At 37.7% G+C, this 25,000-nt stretch overlaps 1 protein-coding gene across 11 annotated transcripts in view; it reads left to right on the top strand.

Annotated features, from left to right (window-relative positions):
- LOC137627696 (regulator of G-protein signaling 9) overlaps nt 1–25,000 on the top strand; it is a 415,360-nt gene that overhangs the window by 204,323 nt on the left and 186,037 nt on the right. Inside the window, exon 6 of one of the 11 annotated variants that reach the window (XM_068358920.1) lies at nt 18,089–18,306. The exons of the other annotated variants lie outside the window; for them this stretch is intronic. Within the exon in view, the coding sequence (XP_068215021.1) occupies nt 18,169–18,306 (138 nt within the window). The 5' untranslated portion in view covers nt 18,089–18,168. The remainder of the gene's footprint in view (nt 1–18,088; nt 18,307–25,000) is intronic. 11 annotated transcript variants of the gene reach the window in all.

Below are 25,000 nucleotides of genomic sequence, written 5' to 3' on the forward strand. Positions count from 1 at the left end.
CGCTCTCTCTCTCTCTCTCTCTCTCTCTCTCTGGTTACGGCTTATTTTCCTTTGCCTACACACATACCGAATAGTCTGGCATATTCTTTCCGTATTCTCCTCTGCCCTCGTACACCTGATTACACTAAGATTACAAAATAATTCTTCTCCGTTGAAGTGATTAACTAATACAACGTAATTGTTCAGTGGCTACTTTCCTATTGGTAAAGGTAGAAGAGACTCTTTAGCTATGGTAAGCAGCTCTTCTAGGAGAAGGACACTCCAAAATCAAACCATTGTTATCTAGTCTTTGGTAGTGCCATAGCCTTTGTACCATGGTCTTCCACTGTCTTGGGGTAGGGTTCTCTTGATTGAGGGTACACTCAGGCACACAACTATATCTGTTTCTTTATTTCCTTTAATCACTTGCTATTTTAAAGACCCTGTAGGAGTCCTTTCGCTGATAGCATCCTGCTTTTCCAACTAAGGTTGTAGCTTAGGAAATAATAATAATAATAATAATAATAATAATAATAATGAGAGAGAATTGTTGTATAATAAGGAAAAGAAATAAGTAGGAAGCGATATTACTGAGTGAAATCAAACCGTATTATGGTACTAATGACGATTATATTGTGATTTCATAGATGAGAGGTTACTTCAATTTACATATAGCCTATAGGATTTCGTTTCCGTGAACCGTGTGGCGGAGTTGCTTCTGTTTAAAGATGATGTAGGGATTCCGGGGTCTCTCTCTCTCTCTCTCTCTCTCTCTCTCTAATTCATACGATCAGCTTAACCATTATACATTCGTTCGTTGGGTTTGCTTCTTCTGGCATGTATTTAGGATAACCTAAGTATTATTATTATTATTATTATTATTATTATTATTATTATTATTATTATTATTATTAGCCAGGCTACAACGTTAGTTAGAAAAGCAGGATGCTATAAGCCCAAGGGCTTCAACAGGGAAATATAGCCTAGGGGGAAAAGGAAACAAGGAAGTAAACTACAAGAGAAGTAATGAACAATTGAAACAGTGGCTATGGCACTGCCCAAGTCTACAGAACAATGGTCTGATTTGGGAGTGTCCTCTTCCTAGAAGAGCTGCTTACCATAGGTAAAGAGTCTCATCTACCCTTACCAAAAGGAAATTATCCACTGAACAATTACAGTACAGTAGTTAACCACTTGGGTGGAGAAGACATTTTCAGTTATTCTAGTGTTATCAGGTGTATGAAAGCAGAGGAGAATGTGGAAAGAATATGCCAGACTATTCGGTGTATGTGTAGTCCAAGGAAAAATGAGCCGTAAGCAGAGAGATTTCAAATTCATTTATCAGATAATTTGTTTGTAAATTTATTCACAAATAGTAGGATTCAAGATTTTACCAAATGTGGAGTTGTGGTCCAGTATATACCATTGCAAGGTATTAGTTCCTTTTCCAATGGTGATTGCTTCACTCTAATTGTCAGATACCTATGATGGGACAAAGTTCCAATCTTTTTGGAAAAAACAGGTGAACATCCAACTCAGGTATTTTGGACAGCAATTTATCCTCCAGGAAAATCTTTGCTCAGACAGCCTATATAACGTTCACAATGCTTGCAGAAGGCTCAAATCACTGGCAGTTGTAAAGGGCTTAACTTCGTATTAATATTTTTGATAGAATTATATAAATTTAAAGTAAAGTTCAGTGCCATCTTCGTTTTCCCCTTTTCCAGTAACTTCTCTCGACAGGAATGTAATTGTGGTTGTCTCATCCTTTCCCTTTTACCAAAATTCTTCTTCACCCAAGGGGTTAACTACTGCAATGTAATTGTTCAGTGGCTACTTTCCTCTTGGTAAGGGTAGAAGAAACTCTTTAGCTGTGGTAAGCAGCTCTTCTAGGAGAAGGACACTCCAAAATCAAACCAATGTTCTCTAGTCTTGGGTGGGGTCATAGCCTCTGTACTATGGTCTTCCACTGTCTTGGGTTAGAATTCTCTTGCTTGAGGGTACACTCGGGCACACTGTTCTATCTAGTTTCTCTTCCTCTTGTTTTGTGTAAGCTTTTATAGTTTATATAGGAAATATTGATTTTAATGTTGTTACTATTCTTAAAATATTTTGTTTTTACTTGTTTCTTTCCTCACTGGGCTATTTTCCCTGTTAGGGCCCCTGGACTTATAGCATCCTGCTTTTCCAACTAGGCTTGTAGCTCAGCATTTAATAATAATAATGATAATAAATAAGTACTTCAGCTTTCGATGGGCCGGATTTTCTTAAAGTTTGGTGTCCCTTCAGCTTTCGATGAGCCGGATTTTCTTAAAGTTTGGTGTCCCTTCAGCTTTCGATGGGCCGGATTTTCTTAAAGTTTGGTGTCCCTTCAGCTTTCGATGGGCCGGATTTTCTTAAAGTTTGGTGTCCCTTCAGCTTTCGATGGGCCGGATTTTCTTAAAGTTTGGTGTCCCTTCAGCTTTCGATGGGCCGGATTTTCTTAAAGTTTGGTGTCCCTTCAGCTTTCGATGAGCCGGATTTTCTTAAAGTTTGGTGTCCCTTCAGCTTTCGATGGGCCGGATTTTCTTAAAGTTTGGTGTCCCTTCAGCTTTCGATGGGCCGGATTTTCTTAAAGTTTGGTGTCCCCTTCAGCTTTCGATGGGCCGGATTTTCTTAAAGTTTGGTGTCCCTTCAGCTTTCGATGGGCCGGATTTTCTTAAAGTTTGGTGTCCCTTCAGCTTTCGATGGGCCGGATTTTCTTAAAGTTTGGTGTCCCCTTCAGCTTTCGATGGGCCGGATTTTCTTAAAGTTTGGTGTCCCCTTCAGCTTTCGATGGGCCGGATTTTCTTAAAGTTTGGTGTCCCTTCAGCTTTCGATGGGCCGGATTTTCTTAAAGTTTGGTGTCCCTTCAGCTTTCGATGAGCCGGATTTTCTTAAAGTTTGGTGTCCCCTTCAGCTTTCGATGAGCCGGATTTTCTTAAAGTTTGGTGTCCCTTCAGCTTTCGATGGGCCAGATTTTCTTAAAGTTTGGTGTCCCTTCAGCTTTCGATGGGCCGGATTTTCTTAAAGTTTGGTGTCCCCTTCAGCTTTCGATGGGCCGGATTTTCTTAAAGTTTGGTGTCCCCTTCAGCTTTCGATGGGCCGGATTTTCTTAAAGTTTGGTGTCCCCTTCAGCTTTCGATGAGCCGGATTTTCTTAAAGTTTGGTGTCCCTTCAGCTTTCGATGAGCCGGATTTTCTTAAAGTTTGGTGTCCCTTCAGCTTTCGATGAGCCGGATTTTCTTAAAGTTTGGTGTCCCTTCAGCTTTCGATGAGCCGGATTTTCTTAAAGTTTGGTGTCCCCTTCAGCTTTCGATGAGCCGGATTTTCTTAAAGTTTGGTGTCCCTTCAGCTTTCGATGAGCCGGATTTTCTTAAAGTTTGGTGTCCCCTTCAGCTTTCGATGAGCCGGATTTTCTTAAAGTTTGGTGTCCCCTTCAGCTTTCGATGAGCCGGATTTTCTTAAAGTTTGGTGTCCCTTCAGCTTTCGATGAGCCGGATTTTCTTAAAGTTTGGTGTCCCCTTCAGCTTTCGATGGGCCGGATTTTCTTAAAGTTTGGTGTCCCCTTCAGCTTTCGCTGGGCCGGATTTTCTTAAAGTTTGGTGTCCCCTTCAGCTTTCGCTGGGCCGGATTTTCTTAAAGTTTGGTGTCCCCTTCAGCTTTCGCTGGGCCGGATTTTCTTAAAGTTTGGTGTCCCCTTCAGCTTTCGCTGGGCCGGATTTTCTTAAAGTTTGGTGTCCCCTTCAGCTTTCGATGAGCCGGATTTTCTTAAAGTTTGGTGTCCCCTTCAGCTTTCGATGAGCCGGATTTTCTTAAAGTTTGGTGTCCCTTCAGCTTTCGATGAGCCGGATTTTCTTAAAGTTTGGTGTCCCCTTCAGCTTTCGATGAGCCGGATTTTCTTAAAGTTTGGTGTCCCCTTCAGCTTTCGATGAGCCGGATTTTCTTAAAGTTTGGTGTCCCCTTCAGCTTTCGATGAGCCGGATTTTCTTAAAGTTTGGTGTCCCTTCAGCTTTCGATGAGCCGGATTTTCTTAAAGTTTGGTGTCCCCTTCAGCTTTCGATGAGCCGGATTTTCTTAAAGTTTGGTGTCCCCTTCAGCTTTCGATGAGCCGGATTTTCTTAAAGTTTGGTGTCCCTTCAGCTTTCGATGAGCCGGATTTTCTTAAAGTTTGGTGTCCCCTTCAGCTTTCGCTGGGCCGGATTTTCTTAAAGTTTGGTGTCCCCTTCAGCTTTCGATGGGCCGGATTTTCTTAAAGTTTGGTGTCCCCTTCAGCTTTCGATGAGCCGGATTTTCTTAAAGTTTGGTGTCCCCTTCAGCTTTCGATGAGCCGGATTTTCTTAAAGTTTGGTGTCCCCTTCAGCTTTCGATGAGCCGGATTTTCTTAAAGTTTGGTGTCCCCTTCAGCTTTCGATGAGCCGGATTTTCTTAAAGTTTGGTGTCCCCTTCAGCTTTCGATGAGCCGGATTTTCTTAAAGTTTGGTGTCCCCTTCAGCTTTCGATGAGCCGGATTTTCTTAAAGTTTGGTGTCCCCTTCAGCTTTCGATGAGCCGGATTTTCTTAAAGTTTGGTGTCCCTTCAGCTTTCGATGAGCCGGATTTTCTTAAAGTTTGGTGTCCCCTTCAGCTTTCGCTGGGCCGGATTTTCTTAAAGTTTGGTGTCCCCTTCAGCTTTCGATGGGCCGGATTTTCTTAAAGTTTGGTGTCCCCTTCAGCTTTCGATGAGCCGGATTTTCTTAAAGTTTGGTGTCCCCTTCAGCTTTCGATGAGCCGGATTTTCTTAAAGTTTGGTGTCCCCTTCAGCTTTCGATGAGCCGGATTTTCTTAAAGTTTGGTGTCCCCTTCAGCTTTCGATGAGCCGGATTTTCTTAAAGTTTGGTGTCCCCTTCAGCTTTCGATGAGCCGGATTTTCTTAAAGTTTGGTGTCCCCTTCAGCTTTCGATGAGCCGGATTTTCTTAAAGTTTGGTGTCCCTTCAGCTTTCGATGAGCCGGATTTTCTTAAAGTTTGGTGTCCCCTTCAGCTTTCGCTGGGCCGGATTTTCTTAAAGTTTGGTGTCCCCTTCAGCTTTCGCTGGGCCGGATTTTCTTAAAGTTTGGTGTCCCCTTCAGCTTTCGATGAGCCGGATTTTCTTAAAGTTTGGTGTCCCCTTCAGCTTTCGATGAGCCGGATTTTCTTAAAGTTTGGTGTCCCCTTCAGCTTTCGATGAGCCGGATTTTCTTAAAGTTTGGTGTCCCTTCAGCTTTCGATGAGCCGGATTTTCTTAAAGTTTGGTGTCCCCTTCAGCTTTCGATGAGCCGGATTTTCTTAAAGTTTGGTGTCCCCTTCAGCTTTCGATGAGCCGGATTTTCTTAAAGTTTGGTGTCCCCTTCAGCTTTCGATGAGCCGGATTTTCTTAAAGTTTGGTGTCCCCTTCAGCTTTCGATGAGCCGGATTTTCTTAAAGTTTGGTGTCCCCTTCAGCTTTCGATGAGCCGGATTTTCTTAAAGTTTGGTGTCCCCTCCAGCTTTCGATGGGCCGGATTTTCTTAAAGTTTGGTGTCCCCTCCAGCTTTCGATGGGCCGGATTTTCTTAAAGTTTGGTGTCCCCTCCAGCTTTCGATGGGCCGGATTTTCTTAAAGTTTGGTGTCCCCTCCAGCTTTCGATGGGCCGGATTTTCTAAAAGTTTGGTGTCCCCTCCAGCTTTCGATGGGCCGGATTTTCTTAAAGTTTGGTGTCCCTTCAGCTTTCGATGGGCCGGATTTTCTTAAAGTTTGGTGTCCCTTCAGCTTTCGATGGGCCGGATTTTCTTAAAGTTTGGTGTCCCCTTCAGCTTTCGCTGGGCCGGATTTTCTTAAAGTTTGGTGTCCCCTTCAGCTTTCGCTGGGCCGGATTTTCTTAAAGTTTGGTGTCCCCTTCAGCTTTCGCTGGGCCGGATTTTCTTAAAGTTTGGTGTCCCCTTCAGCTTTCGCTGGGCCGGATTTTCTTAAAGTTTGGTGTCCCCTTCAGCTTTCGCTGGGCCGGATTTTCTTAAAGTTTGGTGTCCCCTTCAGCTTTCGCTGGGCCGGATTTTCTTAAAGTTTGGTGTCCCCTTCAGCTTTCGCTGGGCCGGATTTTCTTAAAGTTTGGTGTCCCCTTCAGCTTTCGCTGGGCCGGATTTTCTTAAAGTTTGGTGTCCCCTTCAGCTTTCGCTGGGCCGGATTTTCTTAAAGTTTGGTGTCCCCTTCAGCTTTCGCTGGGCCGGATTTTCTTAAAGTTTGGTGTCCCCTTCAGCTTTCGCTGGGCCGGATTTTCTTAAAGTTTGGTGTCCCCTTCAGCTTTCGCTGGGCCGGATTTTCTTAAAGTTTGGTGTCCCCTTCAGCTTTCGCTGGGCCGGATTTTCTTAAAGTTTGGTGTCCCCTTCAGCTTTCGCTGGGCCGGATTTTCTTAAAGTTTGGTGTCCCTTCAGCTTTCGATGGGCCGGATTTTCTTAAAGTTTGGTGTCCCCTTCAGCTTTCGCTGGGCCGGATTTTCTTAAAGTTTGGTGTCCCCTTCAGCTATCCAATACATCATTAGCGAGGTTTAGGTCCGGGGAGACTATTAAAGGTTTAATCCTTTCAAGCTATTCACATCATATGCAACCATTTCTTTGTCGCCTCCTCGCCACGACGTCCCTTTTCCTCTACTCTACTGCTTTCTTCTCTTCTTTTACGCTTTATCGGTAGTCCGTACCTCCTTACCGCTAGGGTTAAAACGCCTTTCGTGAACGTTGACTGAAATGCTTCAGAAGGTCCTAGAAGGAAAATTCGTGCTTACGTTCAGTTAAGGAAGAAACGTCGTTTGAAATGAGTCTCGATTCTGAAATAATGTTTCATCTTAGTAAACAGGAAACGACCGAAGAAATAATCATTTTGATCATTTTAATAATAATGATGTTTTTACCAATATTGATAATAATAATAATAATAATAATAATAATAATAATAATAATAATAATAATAACCACAACAGTAAGGAATTGGATAACCTTCGTGCTTAATTATAAGCAATCATTTTTTTGTTCATCTCCAGCACCTTATTTAGAATAAACATTAAAGCGATACCTTTGAATACATCTTAATAAATACGTTAAAAGTACACAACTTTTCGTGTATACTGTATATGATGAATGAAATAAACCAACTATCTATAAAAAATTAAAATTATTTTGAGCTTTGGAAGGGACCATCTCCCTTCCTCTTCAGAAAAAAAAATGTCTGTTTTCTGAAGAGGAAGCCAAAATAAATATAATTTTTTCATATGGATTATTTCATTCTTCTTACTAAAGTTAGAAAGTAAATTTAAATAACATGAACTATTCAGGAATATAAAAAATTAACAATACGGATACACATATACACACAATTTGTATGCGTACTGTTCTTGGAAGTGTAAAGTGAACTACACAAACATTCGAAGGGACCATCTCCCTTCCTCTTCAGAAAAAAAAAAATGTCTTCTGTTTTCTGAAGAAGAAGCCAAAATAAATTTCATTTTTCATATATTGTGGATTATTTCATTCTTATAACTAAAGTTAGAAAGTAAATTTAAATAACATGAACTATTCAGGAACATTCAAAATGAACAATACGGATACACATATACACACAATTTGTATGCGTACTGTTCTTGGAAGTGTAAAGTGAACTACACAAACATCACGAACTGTGTTTGAAACTCATTAAGTATTCCACGGTCTTCTGGTTACGTATGGTTCTCATCTGTACACAGTAGTGCTCTGTACTCCCACTAAAACCTTCTATTCTAAATTATGTAAACTGTCCAACCTCATTTTCTCCTCCCCGAGCCAAAACGGAAGAGTTTAAAGGTCGCTCGTGTATGGCAGAGGCAAACAATGCCATTGCCCTATCAAGCAGCACGATACCATAGAGACTGACTATATATACATATGATCAGCGCCAATGGCCCCTCTAAACCCAAAATAGGACCAAGGAGGGCCAGGCAATGCCTGCTGATGACTCAGTAGATACACCTATAGGCTCCCCCCAAACTCCTCATCTTTAGCTCAAGGATGGTGAGGTTGCAGCGACCTTAGAAACTGATGAGTTTGAGCGGGACTCAAACACCCGTGTGGCGTTCACCACTCAGGGACGTTACCACATCGGCCACCACAACCCTCATTGCTATTGCAAAGTAAAATTATAAATTATGAAATGCTTATTTCTATCTTATATATAATTTTCCTTTTCTTACATCCCCGTTGCTTTGAATCATCCGTTCTCCAAAATCGAACCATTGTTCTCCAGTCTTGAGTAGTGCCAGAGCCTCTGTGCCACCATTGTTCTCTAGTCTTGAGTAGTGCCAGAGCCTCTGTGCCATGGTCTATCACTGTCTTGGAGTAGAGTTCTCTTGCTTGAGGGTACACTCGGTACACTATTCTATCGTATTTCTCTCTCTTGGGTTTTTTTTAAGTTTTTATAGTTTACATGTGATCAATTTATTATAATGCTATTACTGTTCTTAAAATATTTTATTTTAATTGTTCATTACTTCTCTTGTAGTTTATTTATTCCCTTATTTCCTTTCCTCACTGGGGTATTCTTTCCTGTTGGAATCCTTGGGCTTATAGCATGCTGCTTTTCCAAGTAGGATTGTAGATTAGCAAGTGATTATAATAACACTACTACTACTACTACTACTACTACTACTAATAATAATAATAATAATAAGAATAAGAATAATAATAATAATAATAATAATAATAAATGCCCTTTCCTTGATGGAGGCACTGACCCTTTACTCACCTATAATTGATCATCTTTCCGCTTTAAGTTGGCCTCTCTCTCTCTCTCTCTCTCTCTCTCTCTCTCTCTCTCTCTCTCTCTCTCTCTCTCTCTCTCTCTCTCTCTCTCCCCTGATCTGTTTTATTTATTTGTCTGTTAATCTGTAACGTTGAATCCATCCGCCCTCAAGTAAGCAGATGACCCTCACAAGGGGTTATTCTCAAACCCCACTTTTACTCAAATCAGAAATCAAACCATTGGGAGACCCAAAGATGGTACAGAAGTCCCTCAATTTACAAACTTGAAAGGTTCAAAGTTGTTCGTAAGTTCAAACTTAATCGGTCCCAAGAGGTTGTTTGTAAGTACAAACTTATTCGGTTTCAAGAAATTGTTCCTAAGTACAAACTTAATTGTTCCAAAAAGTTGTTTGTAAGTACAAACTTAATCGTTCCAAGAAGTTGTTTGTAAGTACAAACTTAATTGTTCCAAAAAGTTGTTTGTAAGTACAAACTTAATCGTTCCAAGAAATTGTTCGTAAGTCCAAAATTAATCGAATCAAAGAAGTTGTTTGTAAGTCGGATTGTTTTAAATTTTTGCTAAGTCGTATTTCATATATAGTAGATATCTGGTTATTACAGAGTTCGTTTTGCTTACCGTATCAAATTATAAGATATTGTTTTATTACAATATGTCTTTATCTTCTCTTAGTTATTTTCGGTTGGGTTTGCGTTTGTATCTGTGCAAGGTTGTATGTCGAATTTGTGTCTCTTCAAATGGTTGTAAGCAGGGTTAGCAGGTTTTCCAAATGAGAAAAGGCCAACGTCTGATCAACTGCAGCTTTAAAAGGCCAACCTAATGGTCGAAAAAGGCCGAAAATGTAGCATTTAAGGCTAGCCAATTTCAAAAAGGCCAAATTTAGGTATCTAGCTCGAAAAAAGGTCAAATTTTGAATTTTTTGGTCCGAAAAAGGCCAACCTGGCAACCCTGGTTGGAAGTCGAGTGTTCGCCAGTTGAGCTCCTTCTGTGTGTTGTGTGTGGGAGGGAACAGCTACATAATTCATTTTAATCTTCGTCCTTTTCGTAGCTGAGTGGAGTAACTATCATCCAAAATAATCCTTGTCAGGTAGACGCAGGTATCACATATGATACCTCTTGCAATTCAAATTATTCCCAAAGTATCGTAAAATCTATATTAATGGCTAGTTTAGGGCATATATATATATATATATATATATATATATATATATATATATATATATATATATAATATGATAAATTTTGCACATTTAAAAGTGTTTTTCATATTTCAAATAAGCCTTATATATTGATATATTAAAGTCTTGATTCTCTTAACGACCTCGGGATCAGAGCCCCAGGCGAAATCACTCAAAGACTATAGTATCTGACCGGCTGGGTTTCGAACCCTGGCCCAGGATACTTGCATAACAGTGAATATGTATATGTATATATATATATATTTATATATATATATATACATATATATAGATAGATAGATAGATAGATAGATAGATATTTCACATTTAATCGAGTGGTAAGTCACTAGAACCTCAGTTTTGACTTGGTCTGGTTTCGAATCCTTGGCCGACCAGAAGCTCATTTCATAAAGTTGATATATATATATATATATATATATATATATATATATATATATATATATATATATATATATATACATACATATATATATATATATATATATATATATATTATATATATATGTCAGAGAATCAGTTGTAGCTTATGCTGACTGACGGAAATCGTATGAAGAAATTTAGATTTCATCTATTAAATAAATCAAAGGTTTAGATATATACCTGAGCATTCTTTGAATATATACTACTTTCCCTCAATTGATTCTCCACTGAATAGACAACCAAAGTCATTTCTCATTAATAGGCAGGCAATTTATAAGATCATATTTGCATATTATACAAAAAACTCTTGATCGATATTCTTAAGATATTTTATTTTTCCGGGTTTCTTTTCCTCACTGGGCATTACCCCTGTTGGAGCCCCTGGGCTTACAGCATCTTGCTTTTCTAACTAGGGTTGTAGCTTAGCAATTATTAATAATAATAATAATAATAATAATAATAATAATAATAATAATAATAATAATAATAATAATAATAGGCAAAATTGATAGCCATAATCAATAACATGTCTCCAGCAATTAGAATGAACTGAACAAGGTGCTTCTTTTTCACTTTGAACTTCTGCAGCGTATGAATCCTGCCATGCCTTAAAATTTATTCATGAGCTCTCAAAATTCTGAAGCGGGCTTCAAAGTCCATTCAGATTTAAGAGGTTAAGGGAATATAGAGACCGCAGTGATAAATTCAGAACGGAAACGGAAACTTTTAGGGTCTACTAGTTCAGAAATATCGTAAACCTTCAGTTCGTCATGTTAATACGATGGATTTTGCTTTGTATACATTTTGAGGTGATAAATTTGTGAAAATAGCGAGGGAAGGTGTCCTGTGGCACCCTACCAGTACCAGCCAAATTCGACTGAATCCCTCGCCAAGCTGGAAGGAGCGAAAACAAGAAAAGTTCACTTTTTTGATGTCTCGTAGATAGACATTTTGCGAATAATTCTTTTGAAATGGTATAGTAAGCGTAGACTACTACTAAGCTTTCGGTACAAACTATATGTAATTATTTTAAATTGCGGGATATCTAGTTAGTTTGCCTTCGTTGCATAAGACATTAGCACTTGTCTGATGGACATTCTCTTGAAGCATTTAAGGAATGACATGACTGACGTGTTTCTTCTGAAAAAAAAGTGGTATTGTTTTATGAATAGTTTACCTTTATGACTTTAAACTTCTTTTGAGTGTTTTTTACATCTAATGACTGGGATATCTTTCATATTTTAAAAGGTTTCCTGGGAAACACGAAGGGTGTACCCTTCTGATGGGGTCTTTCCTTAACAGTGAGGCATTGGTTGACCGAATGCCCCAATTTTAGCAACTTAAGAAATAGATATTTGTTTGGGGCTCGAGGTGAGGATGGCAGGTTCATCCTTGCCAAGGTTCTTGGACATGATGTGTCGTACTATGCTAGCGGCATTTTTAGATTTATTTCAGAAACAGGTAGTCTGAAAGCTATTCAACTTTTATAATGATATCTTTACTTTTATGATTTTGATTGCATATTTCTTTAATCTTTATATATAGTAATGCTATCGGCATCAATGGCCTTTGATTTCAGGATGCCAGAAAACTTAAAATCAATCAATCAATCAATCAGACGGGGTCTCCTTCAGATGTGGTAAAGCTGCAACAAAATATTAAAACAATCCTGACCATTTTCTGTGTGTTTCCAAAAGCAAGAGCCTTGTTTTTATACTCTTAAGTAGTTTACAAAACACTACACTATTAAAAATTTGCATTAAAAGAACGGTAAATACCTGGCAACATTTATGCCAGGATTTTTCCGGTTTTAAAAACGGATATATTGACGTATAGGAGTGATATTACGGTCACCAACCCGTGGAAGATGTTAAGAAAATAAGGTACAATTACGGTCGCCTGTATTTTACTGAAATGCGGCTGAGAACAGTAGTACGGATAATTTTCGATTAGAATTACGGTTTTATTAACAGTGTACTAAAGACAGCGTAAGACTTAGAAAGAGAAACTCATTGCGATAAAAATAGTGGTTGGGGAAAGTTTTTTTTTTTTTTTTTTTTTAGAAATTCTTCAACTTACAAACTTAATGTGTTAAAAGAAACTGTGTTTAAGTCGATTTTTAAGTTTTATCTAACTCACTCGCTTACGATTTTCAGCTGCAAAAGTCAACAAATAGAGAGTTCTGACAGTTCCATCCGGTTCGTAATACTAGGCAGGCAGTTAATTCTAATAGCCAGGCCTTCTCCATCATGAGGCTCAATACTACACAGTATTCTAGAAAGTTTCATTCCTGCTGTGACCAAGTTGTGGAATGATCTTCCTAATCTGGTAGTTTAATCGGTAGAACTTCAAAAGTTCAAACTTGCTGCAAATGTTTATATGTTGAACAAGCTTATATAAATCTTTTTATAGGTTATATATTATGAAATATCTGTTTTAATATAGTTGGTGTTTTTAAAATATTTTATTTTAATTGTTCATTACTTCTTATATAGTTTATTTGTTTCCTTATTTTATTTCCTTTCCTCACTGGGTTATTTTACCCTGTTGGAGCCCTTGGGCTTATAGCATCTATCTTTTCCAACAAGGGTTGTAGCTTAGCTAGTAATGATAAAAATTATGATAATAATAATAATAATAATAATAATTATTATTATTATTATATGATTTCAGTAGGTTTTATGGTCGTATCTCCGAATGTTTGTAAGTCGAGGACCTCCTGTATGCATTCTTATGTATATATGAATTCCTACTACAATGATGGACGATAGCAAGCCCTCACCCTTTTTGAGTTAGGCCTAGGATCATTTAGATGAGAATAGAATATCCCTGGATACGTAGAATCCTTAAAGGGCGAACCTCTAGCTCCCTCCCCTTCCGCTGGCTTGCTTATCTCCTGCCCTCTCTCTCCTCTCTCTCTCTCTCTCTCTCTCTCTCTCTCTCTCTCTCTCTCTCTCTCTCTCTCTCTCTCTCAAAGGCTTTTGTTACCAACTTAGGGGAGGTAGGAAGAGGCTGTGTTTGTAAAGACCCTGCTGAGTCAGAATAATGTATTTGTAATGCAGGTTTCGAAGCGGCTTTCAGGTAAAGAAAAGAGAAAAAGGGGAACCCAAAGAAAACATATAATCTCTCTCTCTCTCTCTCTCTCTCTCTCTCTCTCTCTCTCTCTCTCTCTCTCTCTCTCTCTCTCTCTAAACACCCACGTTATAATGGATCCGGTTTGCTATCTTACAAACACCATATTTAATATTTCGTTTGAGCAATTAATTTTTATCTCTCTCTCTCTCTCTCTCTCTCTCTCTCTCTCTCTCTCTCTCTCTGTTCTTCCAGGAAGTACTTAATCATATTGTACAGTAGGGCAGATCTCTCTCTCTCTCTCTCTCTCAACACGTAATAATGGATCCGGTTTGCTATCTTACAAACACCATACTTAATATTTCGTTTGAGCAATTCATTTTCATCTCTCTCTCTCTCTCTCTCTCTCTCTCTCTCTCTCTCTCTCTCTCTCTCTCTCTCTCTCTCTCTCTCTCTCTCTCTCTCTGTGTTCTTCCAGGAAGTATACTGTATACCTAATCATATTGTACAGTAGGGCAGCTCTCTCTCTCTCTCTCTCTCTCTCTCTCTCTCTCTCTCTCTCTCTCTCTCTCTCTCTCTCTCAAAACACACACGTAATAATGGACCCTCTTCTCCATCTTACAAACACCATACTTAATATTTCGTCTGATCAATTCATTTTCATCAATTCATTTTGTATTTCCTATGAATATTTTTCCCTGAATAAACATATTAATTTTCAAATAGATATTCTTCTTAGATAATAGATTACAGACACCACAAACCGTGAAAAACATCGTATATACATCCCAACCACAACGGAAATATATCGTTGGCTTGAGTGGGAGTATGGCTAGTTGAAACACCTGAGTATATACATCCACATACAATTTGTATGTACTGTAGCAAGCCCTTAGGGAGCAGGCCGTACGAGATTCGTGTCTCTCGGGATAAAACTGTTAAAGGGAAAGCCCTGGAGTCAATAGCTGAACGTAGGGGGAGGGGAAGCTAGGGGCTCCTCCAGGACCACCAGGCACCTACGCCTTCTTTTCGGAATTCCTAACTTCCCTAGGATTCTTCCTTCAAACTCACTCTCGGTGGAACGAAAAAAAAGTCTTTGCTATCTTCATTCCAGTGGTTATTTTTTTATTTTAACAATTGTGCTCTCTTACAATATGGTAATATTATTATTTTAATGTTATTAATGTCGTTTTATTGACATTTATTGATTGGTTTCATGTTTATAGTTTATAATGGGAAATATTTATTTTAATGTTGGTTCTGTTCCTAAGATATTTTATTTTTTCCTTTCCTCACTGGGCTAATTTTCCCTGTTGGAGCCCTTGGGCTTATAGCATCTTGCTTTTCTAACTAAGGTTGTAGCTAAACTAGTAGTAGTAATAATAATAATAATAATAATAATAATAATAATAATTACAATTTTTACTCTATATCTAAATACATTTAAAATAAAGATACATCGACTTGTGAGTACTTTTTCAACAGAGGTTTTAAATCCTATTATATTTATAGTAAAAGTATTTATTGAATTAGAAGCTTACGACAGAGACGACTGGTGAAATGGCCGTGTCAGGAGATGATATATATATATATATATATATATATATATATATATATATATATATATATATATACTGTAATATATATATATATATATATATATATATATATATATATATATATTATATATGTGTGTGTGTGTGTGTGTGTGTATATATATATATATGAATGTTTGTATATGCAGCATATATGTATATATTGTGTGTGTGTATATATATATATATATTTATATATATATATATATATATATTATATATATATATCGTCTTAATTATAAACATTCATCTGAATATGGTATTGAGAAGGCTGTTTAAAAAAAAAAACTTCAAAATATCTCCAGACGAAAAGTAAATTGGAATAATTCGCACTGATATTATGGAATACTTACGACAAAAATAGACGTTTATCTCTCTCTCTCTCTCTCCTCTCTCTCTCTCTCTCTCTCTCTCTCTCTCTCTCTCTCTCTCTCTGTGTCCCGAGACATCGTGCGTGCTCGAGAACAGGTGGGTCTCCTCAGAAATGGTTTGAACTTTCCTTTTTTGATTTGCGAAGCTTAACAAGTTGGACCGAACACGCAAACACGACACAAGAATGACGTCTCTATTGTCTTTTAAGAAATCTGTAGGGCCACCCAGACAGGGTTGCCAGTTTGGCATTTATCAAGCCAAACAAAAAAAACTCAAATTTACCCTTTTTTATATTGCTGGGTTTTAATAGTATGAAAGAATGGTATGCCTTAAATGCCATACTTTTGGCCTTTTTTCTACTATTGGGTTGGCCTTTTAAAGCCGCTGTTGATTAGAAGTTGGCCTTTTTCTCATTTAGAAAACCTGGCAATTCTGAACCCAGGACCCCGTTTCTAGTTCGAGCCGTTAGTGATCTGGAATGTGCTTGGCCGAGTAGACGATTTAAACATCTGCTTGTCACTTAATAATCTCCAGCTATTTTTCTCCAGATATTTTGAACTATCCCATTTAAAGTTTTAAAGGTTTAAAAGCCTCTCATGAATGGCAGAGGCAAGAGACAGTGGCGTTGCTCTAGCAAGCAGGGCGATGCCCTAGTGACTGATCGGCGCCCAAGGCCCCTCTCCAAACAAGCAAGGGAGGGCCAGGCAATGGCTTCTGAGGACTCAGCAGATAGACCTATAGGCTCCCCCAAACCCCTCCCATCCTTAGCTCACAAGGATGGTAAGGTTACAGACACTAAAGGAGCTAACGCTTCTGAGTGGAACTCGAACCCCCTTCTGGCAATCGCCAGGCAGAGACGTTACCAACCAGGCCACAACAACACCATTTCTTGTAATTGAAAGGATTTTGAAACTGCTTGAGGATCGAAGGTCATAGAAAGCTTGGTTATGCGCATGCTCTCTGCTCTTAAAGGTTCATCTCGAAAATTGCAATGATTTGGACCCAAAATGCGTCAGTGGTGATTACAAGAAGAAAATTTTTTGTGAATCTTAAAGTTTCATCTAAGGAATCAATAATTTTAATATGTGAATTATCAGTGATAAGCTGTGTGTTTATCACACACACACACACACACACACACACACACATATATATATATATATATATATATATATATATATATATATATATATATAATATATATATATATTCGTGCGTGTGCGTGTGTGTGTACGTAGAAATGCTTGTATGCTTGTGTGTTGTATATATATATTATATATATATATATATTTATATATATATATATATGTATATTTATATATACATTCATATATATTACATACATATATATATTACATATACATATATATATATATATATATATATATATATATACATATATACATGCATACATACTCGATCAGTTACTACAAAAAAAGACAAAAGGTGTTTCATCATTTGTTTAATGGCGAACATTTTCCACTTCCTTTGGCTCCTTCTGTGCATTAGCTGATGATAATCTTAGAAAATACGTTTTTTGTTCCCATTTATTTCTACTGGAGTGAAAAGTTTATTTCCTCAAATTCATGTTCTGTATAATTTTGAAAATATTACAGTGGGTTGATTTATCTTGAAATTTTGAAATGGCAGTAGAAATTCCTCTAATACAAGTTTCTAATATTTTCACGTGTAAATTGTATATTAGTAGAGTATTATGCCAACTTGTTTTATAAAGTGTAAAAACGTCTAAAAGTATTTGCCATATATTAGGTCTTTTGAGAGGATAAAAATTCAATCAAATATGGGATGTTAATAAAACGTTCAGCTGGGCTCCACAAGGCACTAGAAGAGTTGGAAGGCCCAGGCCTATATGGCTGAGAACTATGAAGCGCGAATATATGATGAATGGAGAAGTATTGAATTAAAAGCTCAAGATATAGACGACTGGCGAAATCTAACCGAGGCCCTTTGCGTCAATAGGCGTAGGAGGAGATGATGATGATGATTTAAGCTTATGTTTTTAGTGAGCTAAGGATGTGGTTTTTAGGTGAGCGGATAGGTCTATCTGCTGAGTCATCAGCAGCCACTGCCTGGCCCTCCTTGGTCCTAGCTTTTGGTGGAGAGGGGGCTTGGCGCTGATCATAAGTATATATGATCAGTCTCTAGGGCATTGTCCTTCTCGATAGGGCAATGTCACTGTCCCTTGCCTCAGCCATTCATGAAACTGAAGATATTTTCAGAGTTGACTTTACCCCAAAGATGTTGATTTTATCATCAATTTTCATTTTGCAGATAATGAAACATTTACGTAGCTTAGTATCTATTTTATGACAATGTATATATGTATGTATGTAGGAAAGTACGTAGGATATTACATCCTAAGGTGTGATTGAACGATGACGGTAGGAAATTGTCCTAAAGTCCTAAATTATTTTATGAAGGACTTTTCATATCGAGGAATAATGAACTCAATTACATCAGTGAAATGTCCTAATGGTGTGGGGAAGGGGGGGGGGGGGTTTGTTGTTATTTATCTAGTTGTCAAAATGAAACATAGATACTGTCATGATACTGTGTTATAATTTATGTCATTAAATAAACGAAAAGCCGAGATCGCAGGAAATAAAAGACATGATCAGCGAAATATCATTTTTTGCAGACCGTGGAGTAAGACCGTTCATTAGATAGACCCTGGGAAACCAGGTGACAGAGAAACATTAAAGGAAAAAAGCGAAAGCCATGGGTGGTATCATTGGTGCAAGGCGAAAAACAGCACCCAACAATAATAATAACAACAACAACAACATTAACAAGAGTGAAGGCTCGGGAAGACTTTTCCAAAAACGTTTACATGTCAATAGTAGTCATCCTCAAAAAGTAAGTGCGGTATGTGTGGGTGTTTTGTCTCAAAAATGTTTCTCAAAGTTTTTTCAAAATTTACTTCCTCTAAGGTCATAGCTTTCTGTGCAACTGTGTGGGATTTTCATGTATGCAGTCTGATATAATCTTGTATCATTGTTAATTCTATAGTACTCTCTCTCTCTCTCTCTCTCTCTCTCCTCTCTCTCTCTCTCTCTCTCTCTCTCTCTCTCTCTCTCGGGGGGTTTTCATATATGCAGTCTGGTATTATATTCTTATATCAATTGTTAGATCTCTCTCTCCTCTCTCTCTCTCTCTCTCTCTCTCTCTCTCTCTCTCTCTCTCTCTAGAGAGAGAGAGAGAGAGAGAGAGAGAGAGAGAGAGAGAGAGAGAGCTGGGTTTTCATATATGCAGTCCTAATATTCTATTCTCATATCTTTGTTAAGTCTGAAGTACTTTCTCTCTCTCTCTCTCTCTCTCTCTCTCTCTCTCTCTCTCTCTCTCTCTCTCTCTCTCTCTCTCTCATGTGGAGAGAGTGATGCCCAATGTTTCTGTCAATTATTTATGAAATATCTGTTGATCATATCTCGTGTTAAGACAGGTCAATCTTGTAACTATCCATTAAATCTAATGTGTCTTGGGTGACGTAAGGCCTGGAGACTAGTAGAACTTGACTAGCAGTCCATTATTACTGGGTACTCTCTCTGACGTAGTGTTGCGTCCAAAAGTGGATAAATGGAAAGATATATATATATATATATATATATATATATATATATATATATATATGATATATATACATATATGTGTATTTATATATATATATATATATATATATATATATATGTGTGTGTGTGTGTGTAAAATTTATAGACGTGATCAATCAGTATATATACACACACGTATATATATATATATATATATATATATATATATGTGTGTGTGTGTGTGTGTGTGTGTATATATAATTTATCTATATAAATACAGTATATATACATGTATATATTCACACACACACACACACACATATATATATATATATATATATATATATATATAGTCTATTTCATCATCATCATTGTCAGCCATTACTAGTCCACTGCAGTACAAAGGCCTCACACGTGTCTATCCACTCGTATCTGTTCATGGTCTTTATATGCTAGTTTATACCCGCAAATTTTCCTAGTTCGTCAATCCATCATCTTCTCTTCCTTCCCCTGCAACTTTTTGCAATCTCTAGGGATCCATTCTGTTGTTTTTAAGGTTTATATATCATCTGCCATTCTCATTATATGTCCATTTCTTTTTTTTTATGTGTTGTTAGAATATCCTCTGCTTTAGTTTATTCTTTATCTATGTTGCTCTTTTTCTGTCTTTTCGTGTTAATCCCATCATTATTCTTTCCATAAATCTGTGAGTTGTAACCAGCTTATATACATATATATATATATATATATATATATATATATATATATATATATATATATATATATATATATATCTACCATGGCACTTCCCCCAATTTTGGGAGATAGCTGACATTAAAAAAAAGAAACAAAATGGGATTTTTTTCTTCATTGGTCCGCTTTGCCTGACGAGGGACTCAGCCAAGTTTGATTGGTACTGCTAAGGTGCCACAGCCCACCCTCCCCTGTTTTCCATCACAAATGAAGCTCCATATGCTGCCGCTACCCCAGCGGTCACCAAGATGACCTGAGGTAGCAGCAGAGCCTATCGGAACTACATCACAGTAGCACATCATTCAATCCTATTTGTAGCATGCTCTTTTGCCTCTCTTACATCTATCATCCTGTTGTGTAGGGCTTTCTTTACTCCACTCATCTTCCCAAACCTTGGCCTTTTTCTTGCACTTCTATTAACTCTTTCATTCATGATCTTTTGCAAATGTCCATTTTCCATCCTCTCTACATGGCCAAACCACCTCAACACGTTTATATCCAGTCTAGCTTCTACTCATTTCTCACACCCGTTTTAACCGTCACGATTTTGTTCCTATCTCTTTCCAATCAAGATACACCAGCTATACTCCTCAGATACTTCATCTCAGACACATTCAATTTCTGTCTCTCCGTCACTTTCATTCCCCACAACTCTGATCCATACATCCCAGTTGGCACAATGACTTTCTCATACAGAATTCTCTTTATATTCATCCCTAACCCTCTGTTCTTTACCACTCCCTTCACTGCCCCAACACTTCACATCCTTCATTCACACTCTGACATACATCCACTTCCACCATTTGCACCAACAACAAAACCTAAGTACTTAAACTGATCTAAATCCTCAAGTAACTCTCCATTCAACATGACATTCAATTTAGCACCACCCTCCCTTCTCATGCATTTCATAACCATACTCTTACCAACATTAACTCTCAACTTCCTTCTCTCATACACCCTTCCAAACTCTGTCACTAATCGACACAGCATCTCCTCCGAGTCTGCAACCAATATAGTATCGTCTACGAACAACAACTTGTTCACCTCCCACTCATGATCACTCTCGTCTATCAGTGTCAATCCTCGACCAAGCACTCGAGCATTCACCTCTCTCACAACTCCATCAACAAACAAATTGAACACCCATGGCAACATCACACATCACTGTTTCAGCCCTACTCTCACTGGAAACCACTCACTCACTTCATTCTATATCCTAACACATGCTCTCTCTCTCTCTCTCTCTCTCTCTCTCTCTCTCTCTCTCTCTCTCTCTCTCTCTCTCTCTCTCTCTAATATATATATATATATATATATATATATATATATATATATATATAGATATATATATATATATATATAGACATTAAAATATTTAGAATGCATTGGCTTATCCCGTCTATTATTTTTTCACATTCATCTACATTTCTCTATTCCTGAATGCAACACTACTGTACATCTGACTGGCCAGCAAGTACATATTTTAGGGATTAGGTCACCAAAAGCTTACTAGGTTTAACGAATAGTGTCCAACTTGGTCAGTTTTCGCTCAAGTATGGATATGGGGTTCTCTTAATAAATGAAAAGTCGAGAAACATTGAAGATATGAAGTAATTTATTTAATTTTATTTCATCACCGGTCAATTGATTATACATTCCCCCATTAAATGTCGACCTTTAATTTGATATTAAATGACAACTAGTTTGTAAGGATTCATTTTGATAATGCTTGAATTTACTTTGGGAGACTCATGAAAAATAGGACTGAAAATAAATTATCCGAGAATTTATTCATAATGAAAGTGCTTCCTACATTTTTATTTGCTATGAAGTCTTATGATAATAATGATGGAAATATTTCGGTAATAGACCCTCTTTCAATCACAGAGAATTACCACATTGCTGAGTATCTCATATTTTAGTTAAGGAAATCCTTTTTTTTATTTGTACACTTGAAAAAGTAGTAAAAGTGTATCATAAACTTTCGAGGAATCTGCTGTCTTCAGGTTCAAGTTAGGTTTTCTGAAGTCTGCATTGTTCTTTGGATTGCCAGGCCCTTTTAGCTCTCTTGTGGTAAACACACAGTCCCTGGCACCTTTAGCTTTCTTGTGGTAAACCTACAGCCCGAGGCCCTTTTAGCTTTCTTGTGGTAAACCCAGAACCCGGGCCCTTTTAGCTTTCTTGTGGTAAACTCACAGCCCCAGGCCCTTTTAGCTTTCTTATAGTAAACCTACAGCCCCATGCCCTTTTAGCCTTCTTGTGGTAAACCCACAGCCCCATAAATCAACATGATGCAGGTCTAGCAACAACACTAGGGTTCTGGATTAATGATGAAGGCAGGTGAATTTTCAGTGGCTGACTTGGGGGCCTGATGATGTTAGTACTGCTGAACTTTTTTCTGCTTGGTCGAGACTCTCATCAAGTAGTGGGAATTTTTATTGGTTGCTTCAGGGACGTGACAAAGTTAGTAATGCTGGACTTTTTGCCGATTGGCCGTGATTCTCATCAAGTAGCGGCTGAACACAGGCAAGCTGTCTTATACCCCAGTAATAGATGCAATAATTGGGGACACATCAAGATCTAGATGACTTTAATACCAAGTGAGTCAGGCAGCGAATCAGCTTGACTGTGATATGCTGAGTGTCTAACAAGGTGATTCCCCCCAGAAAGGCTGTCTCCTCGCTCAACTTTAGACATCAGAATGCTACCTGTACATCAAGAAAGAAACCTGTCCCCTGACAGCAGAAGTTGAACCTGTAAGCGCACCTGGCCAGGTTATCATCTCTGCCAATCGCAGCTAAGCTAACTCCCTGAGCTAAGCTAACTCCCTGGATGCTGAATGGCTCGCCTGGTATGATAACATGTCCTACGAATGGTGATCCATAACCGATCATTGTACGCTTTGCTTAGTTGTGATACAGTCATCCTGTGGCGAACTGCTTCTTGTAGGGAGCCCAAACGTTACTCATAGAGCATCTTGGTCAGTCAGCAATGGGACAAATACCACTACTCCTACCCACACCCACCTAACAGTGAATGAGAATTCACCATCTTATATCAATCCAGGACTCTGTTATAGACATTGGCCCTTCCTCATGTAGACTTCAGAAAACTTAGCTTGAAAATGAGGGCACCAATTTCCTTGTAACGTCAGGATAGATTTTTATTACCTATTTATTTGTACAAATAAAGAATATCATTTATAAATGGCACATTCTTTATGACTGACTGAAGTATATCCTCAAAAATATTGGCAAAATGCTGTAATAGAGGAGAAGGGTTATACGAAATGGTAATAATAATAATTGTAAGTAGCAGTAATAATACTAATGATTATTATTATTATTATTGTTATTATCATCATCATCGAAGAGTTTAGTAATATGTGATATCCGCCATTTTCATTTCTCTGTCCTTATTTATACCTTACATTTTGGTGTTATTCTGAGCTCATCAAAAGAGTGGCTGTTCTTATTACTCATCATTACATTCGATGACAATTGTAATAAATATATGGCAAATTTATCATAAAATAGTAGTTTAAATCACAATAAGCTATTAGATTATATGGTATTTTAATACCTCAATTAATGTACTGTAATGTCAAGTAGTGTAGGGAGGGATCTACCGTTCTACGTTTCCCTTATATCGGGCTCTGGGTCTTTGATCCTATGAGAACCAGACGGAAATGGGGCTTCAAAGTGTTGTTAGGTAACCCTGGCAGTTACTTCTAGAGGCTTTCCTCGGCTGCTGGTGTCTATAGTCTTGAGAACTATTGTTGGCGTTCTGTCTCTCATAAGATCACTGTTGACGCGAGATTGTCGCCAAATTACTGGCAGCCATCTATAAGACTTGTCGCCATCTTGGATTTGCAATTTGCCAATTGGCCAGATTTAATTAGTATGACTTGCGGAATAAATGTGCCAATTTTTATATCAAATTACTGGCGGCCATCTTTAAGACTCGTCGCCATCTTGGATTTTCAATGTGCCAATCGGCCAGATTTAATTAGTATGACTTGGGGAACAATTGTGCCAATTTTGATGCCAAATTACTGGCGGCCATCTTTAAGAATCGTCGCCATCTTGGATTTTCAATTTGCCAATTGGCCAGATTTAATTAGTATGACTCGGGGAACAATTGTGCCAATTTTTCTGGCCTACTGTCTGTTTGTGAAGCCTGGTTCCTCGTCCTCGGAATCTCTTGCATAACTATCACTTTGCCATAACTAAGTTTTCTTCATGACATTAATTAATAACTCATTTTGATTATTCAATAGCCAGACAGACGGCCATTACCAGAATTAGCAAGCGTATATAAAATCTAAAATCTTTATGTCAGAGGAAATATTAGTAAGGTTATATGTATTCAAAATAGACAAGAAAAATGTAATTCTCAAATAAATATGGTGCTTTTCAATTGAATATTTAACGATGAATAAATGATCAGTATAACAATCACAATCAGATATAGTGTGACATTGGAGCTTATGGTTTTAATGTACGTTTGCCTCCTGACTGAATCATAGGTCAAGTAGGTTTACACTGTACCAACCCTGTGTCACACGATCGTACAAAGTTCATTTTGTGCTTGTATCTTCGCTCTCCCCTCGCACTAAAAAGAACCTGAAAAATCATGTCTGCTTTTCTCCTCTGTAACAGTGACGATATTTGAACATGAAAATTCTTGTTGCTTTGAGATTTTGTATATAAAGGAGAGTGTTCTTTAATAAACTCACTCAGTTGTTTTCAACCTGCCTTTGAGTCACAACCTTCTCTCAGCACCGTCACAACACTGAAGGTAAACGAAATACCCTTTAACAAGGGCACCTAAACAGAATGTAAAATCTTATATTTATCATCATAAGGTTGTATTCTTTTTATATTAGATTTAGCTTTGCTATATATATAGCCAAAGAAGATAGTTTATATTAGATTTACTATTGATATGTAGACAATTTCTGCAGAATCAAATTCTCTCTCTCTCTCTCTCTCTCTCCCCTCTCTCTCTCTCTCTCTCTCTCTCTCTCTCTCTCTCTCTCTCTCTCTCTCTCTCTCTCTCTCTCTCTCTCAATTTACCATGATGCTATTGCTGATTAATATATCAATGATGGAATTCAGACAATAAATCGTATATTAAACAAGTAACACATACACAAACTAAAATTTCCATCACCTGGAATTTTGATGTTTTCCATAAAAAGGAAAATTGTTATAATGTCATCAATAGAATAAAAGAGAACTGATTAT

The sequence above is a fragment of the Palaemon carinicauda genome, chromosome 35 (assembly GCF_036898095.1).
Source record: "Palaemon carinicauda isolate YSFRI2023 chromosome 35, ASM3689809v2, whole genome shotgun sequence".
Taxonomy (NCBI): Eukaryota; Metazoa; Arthropoda; class Malacostraca; order Decapoda; family Palaemonidae; genus Palaemon; species Palaemon carinicauda.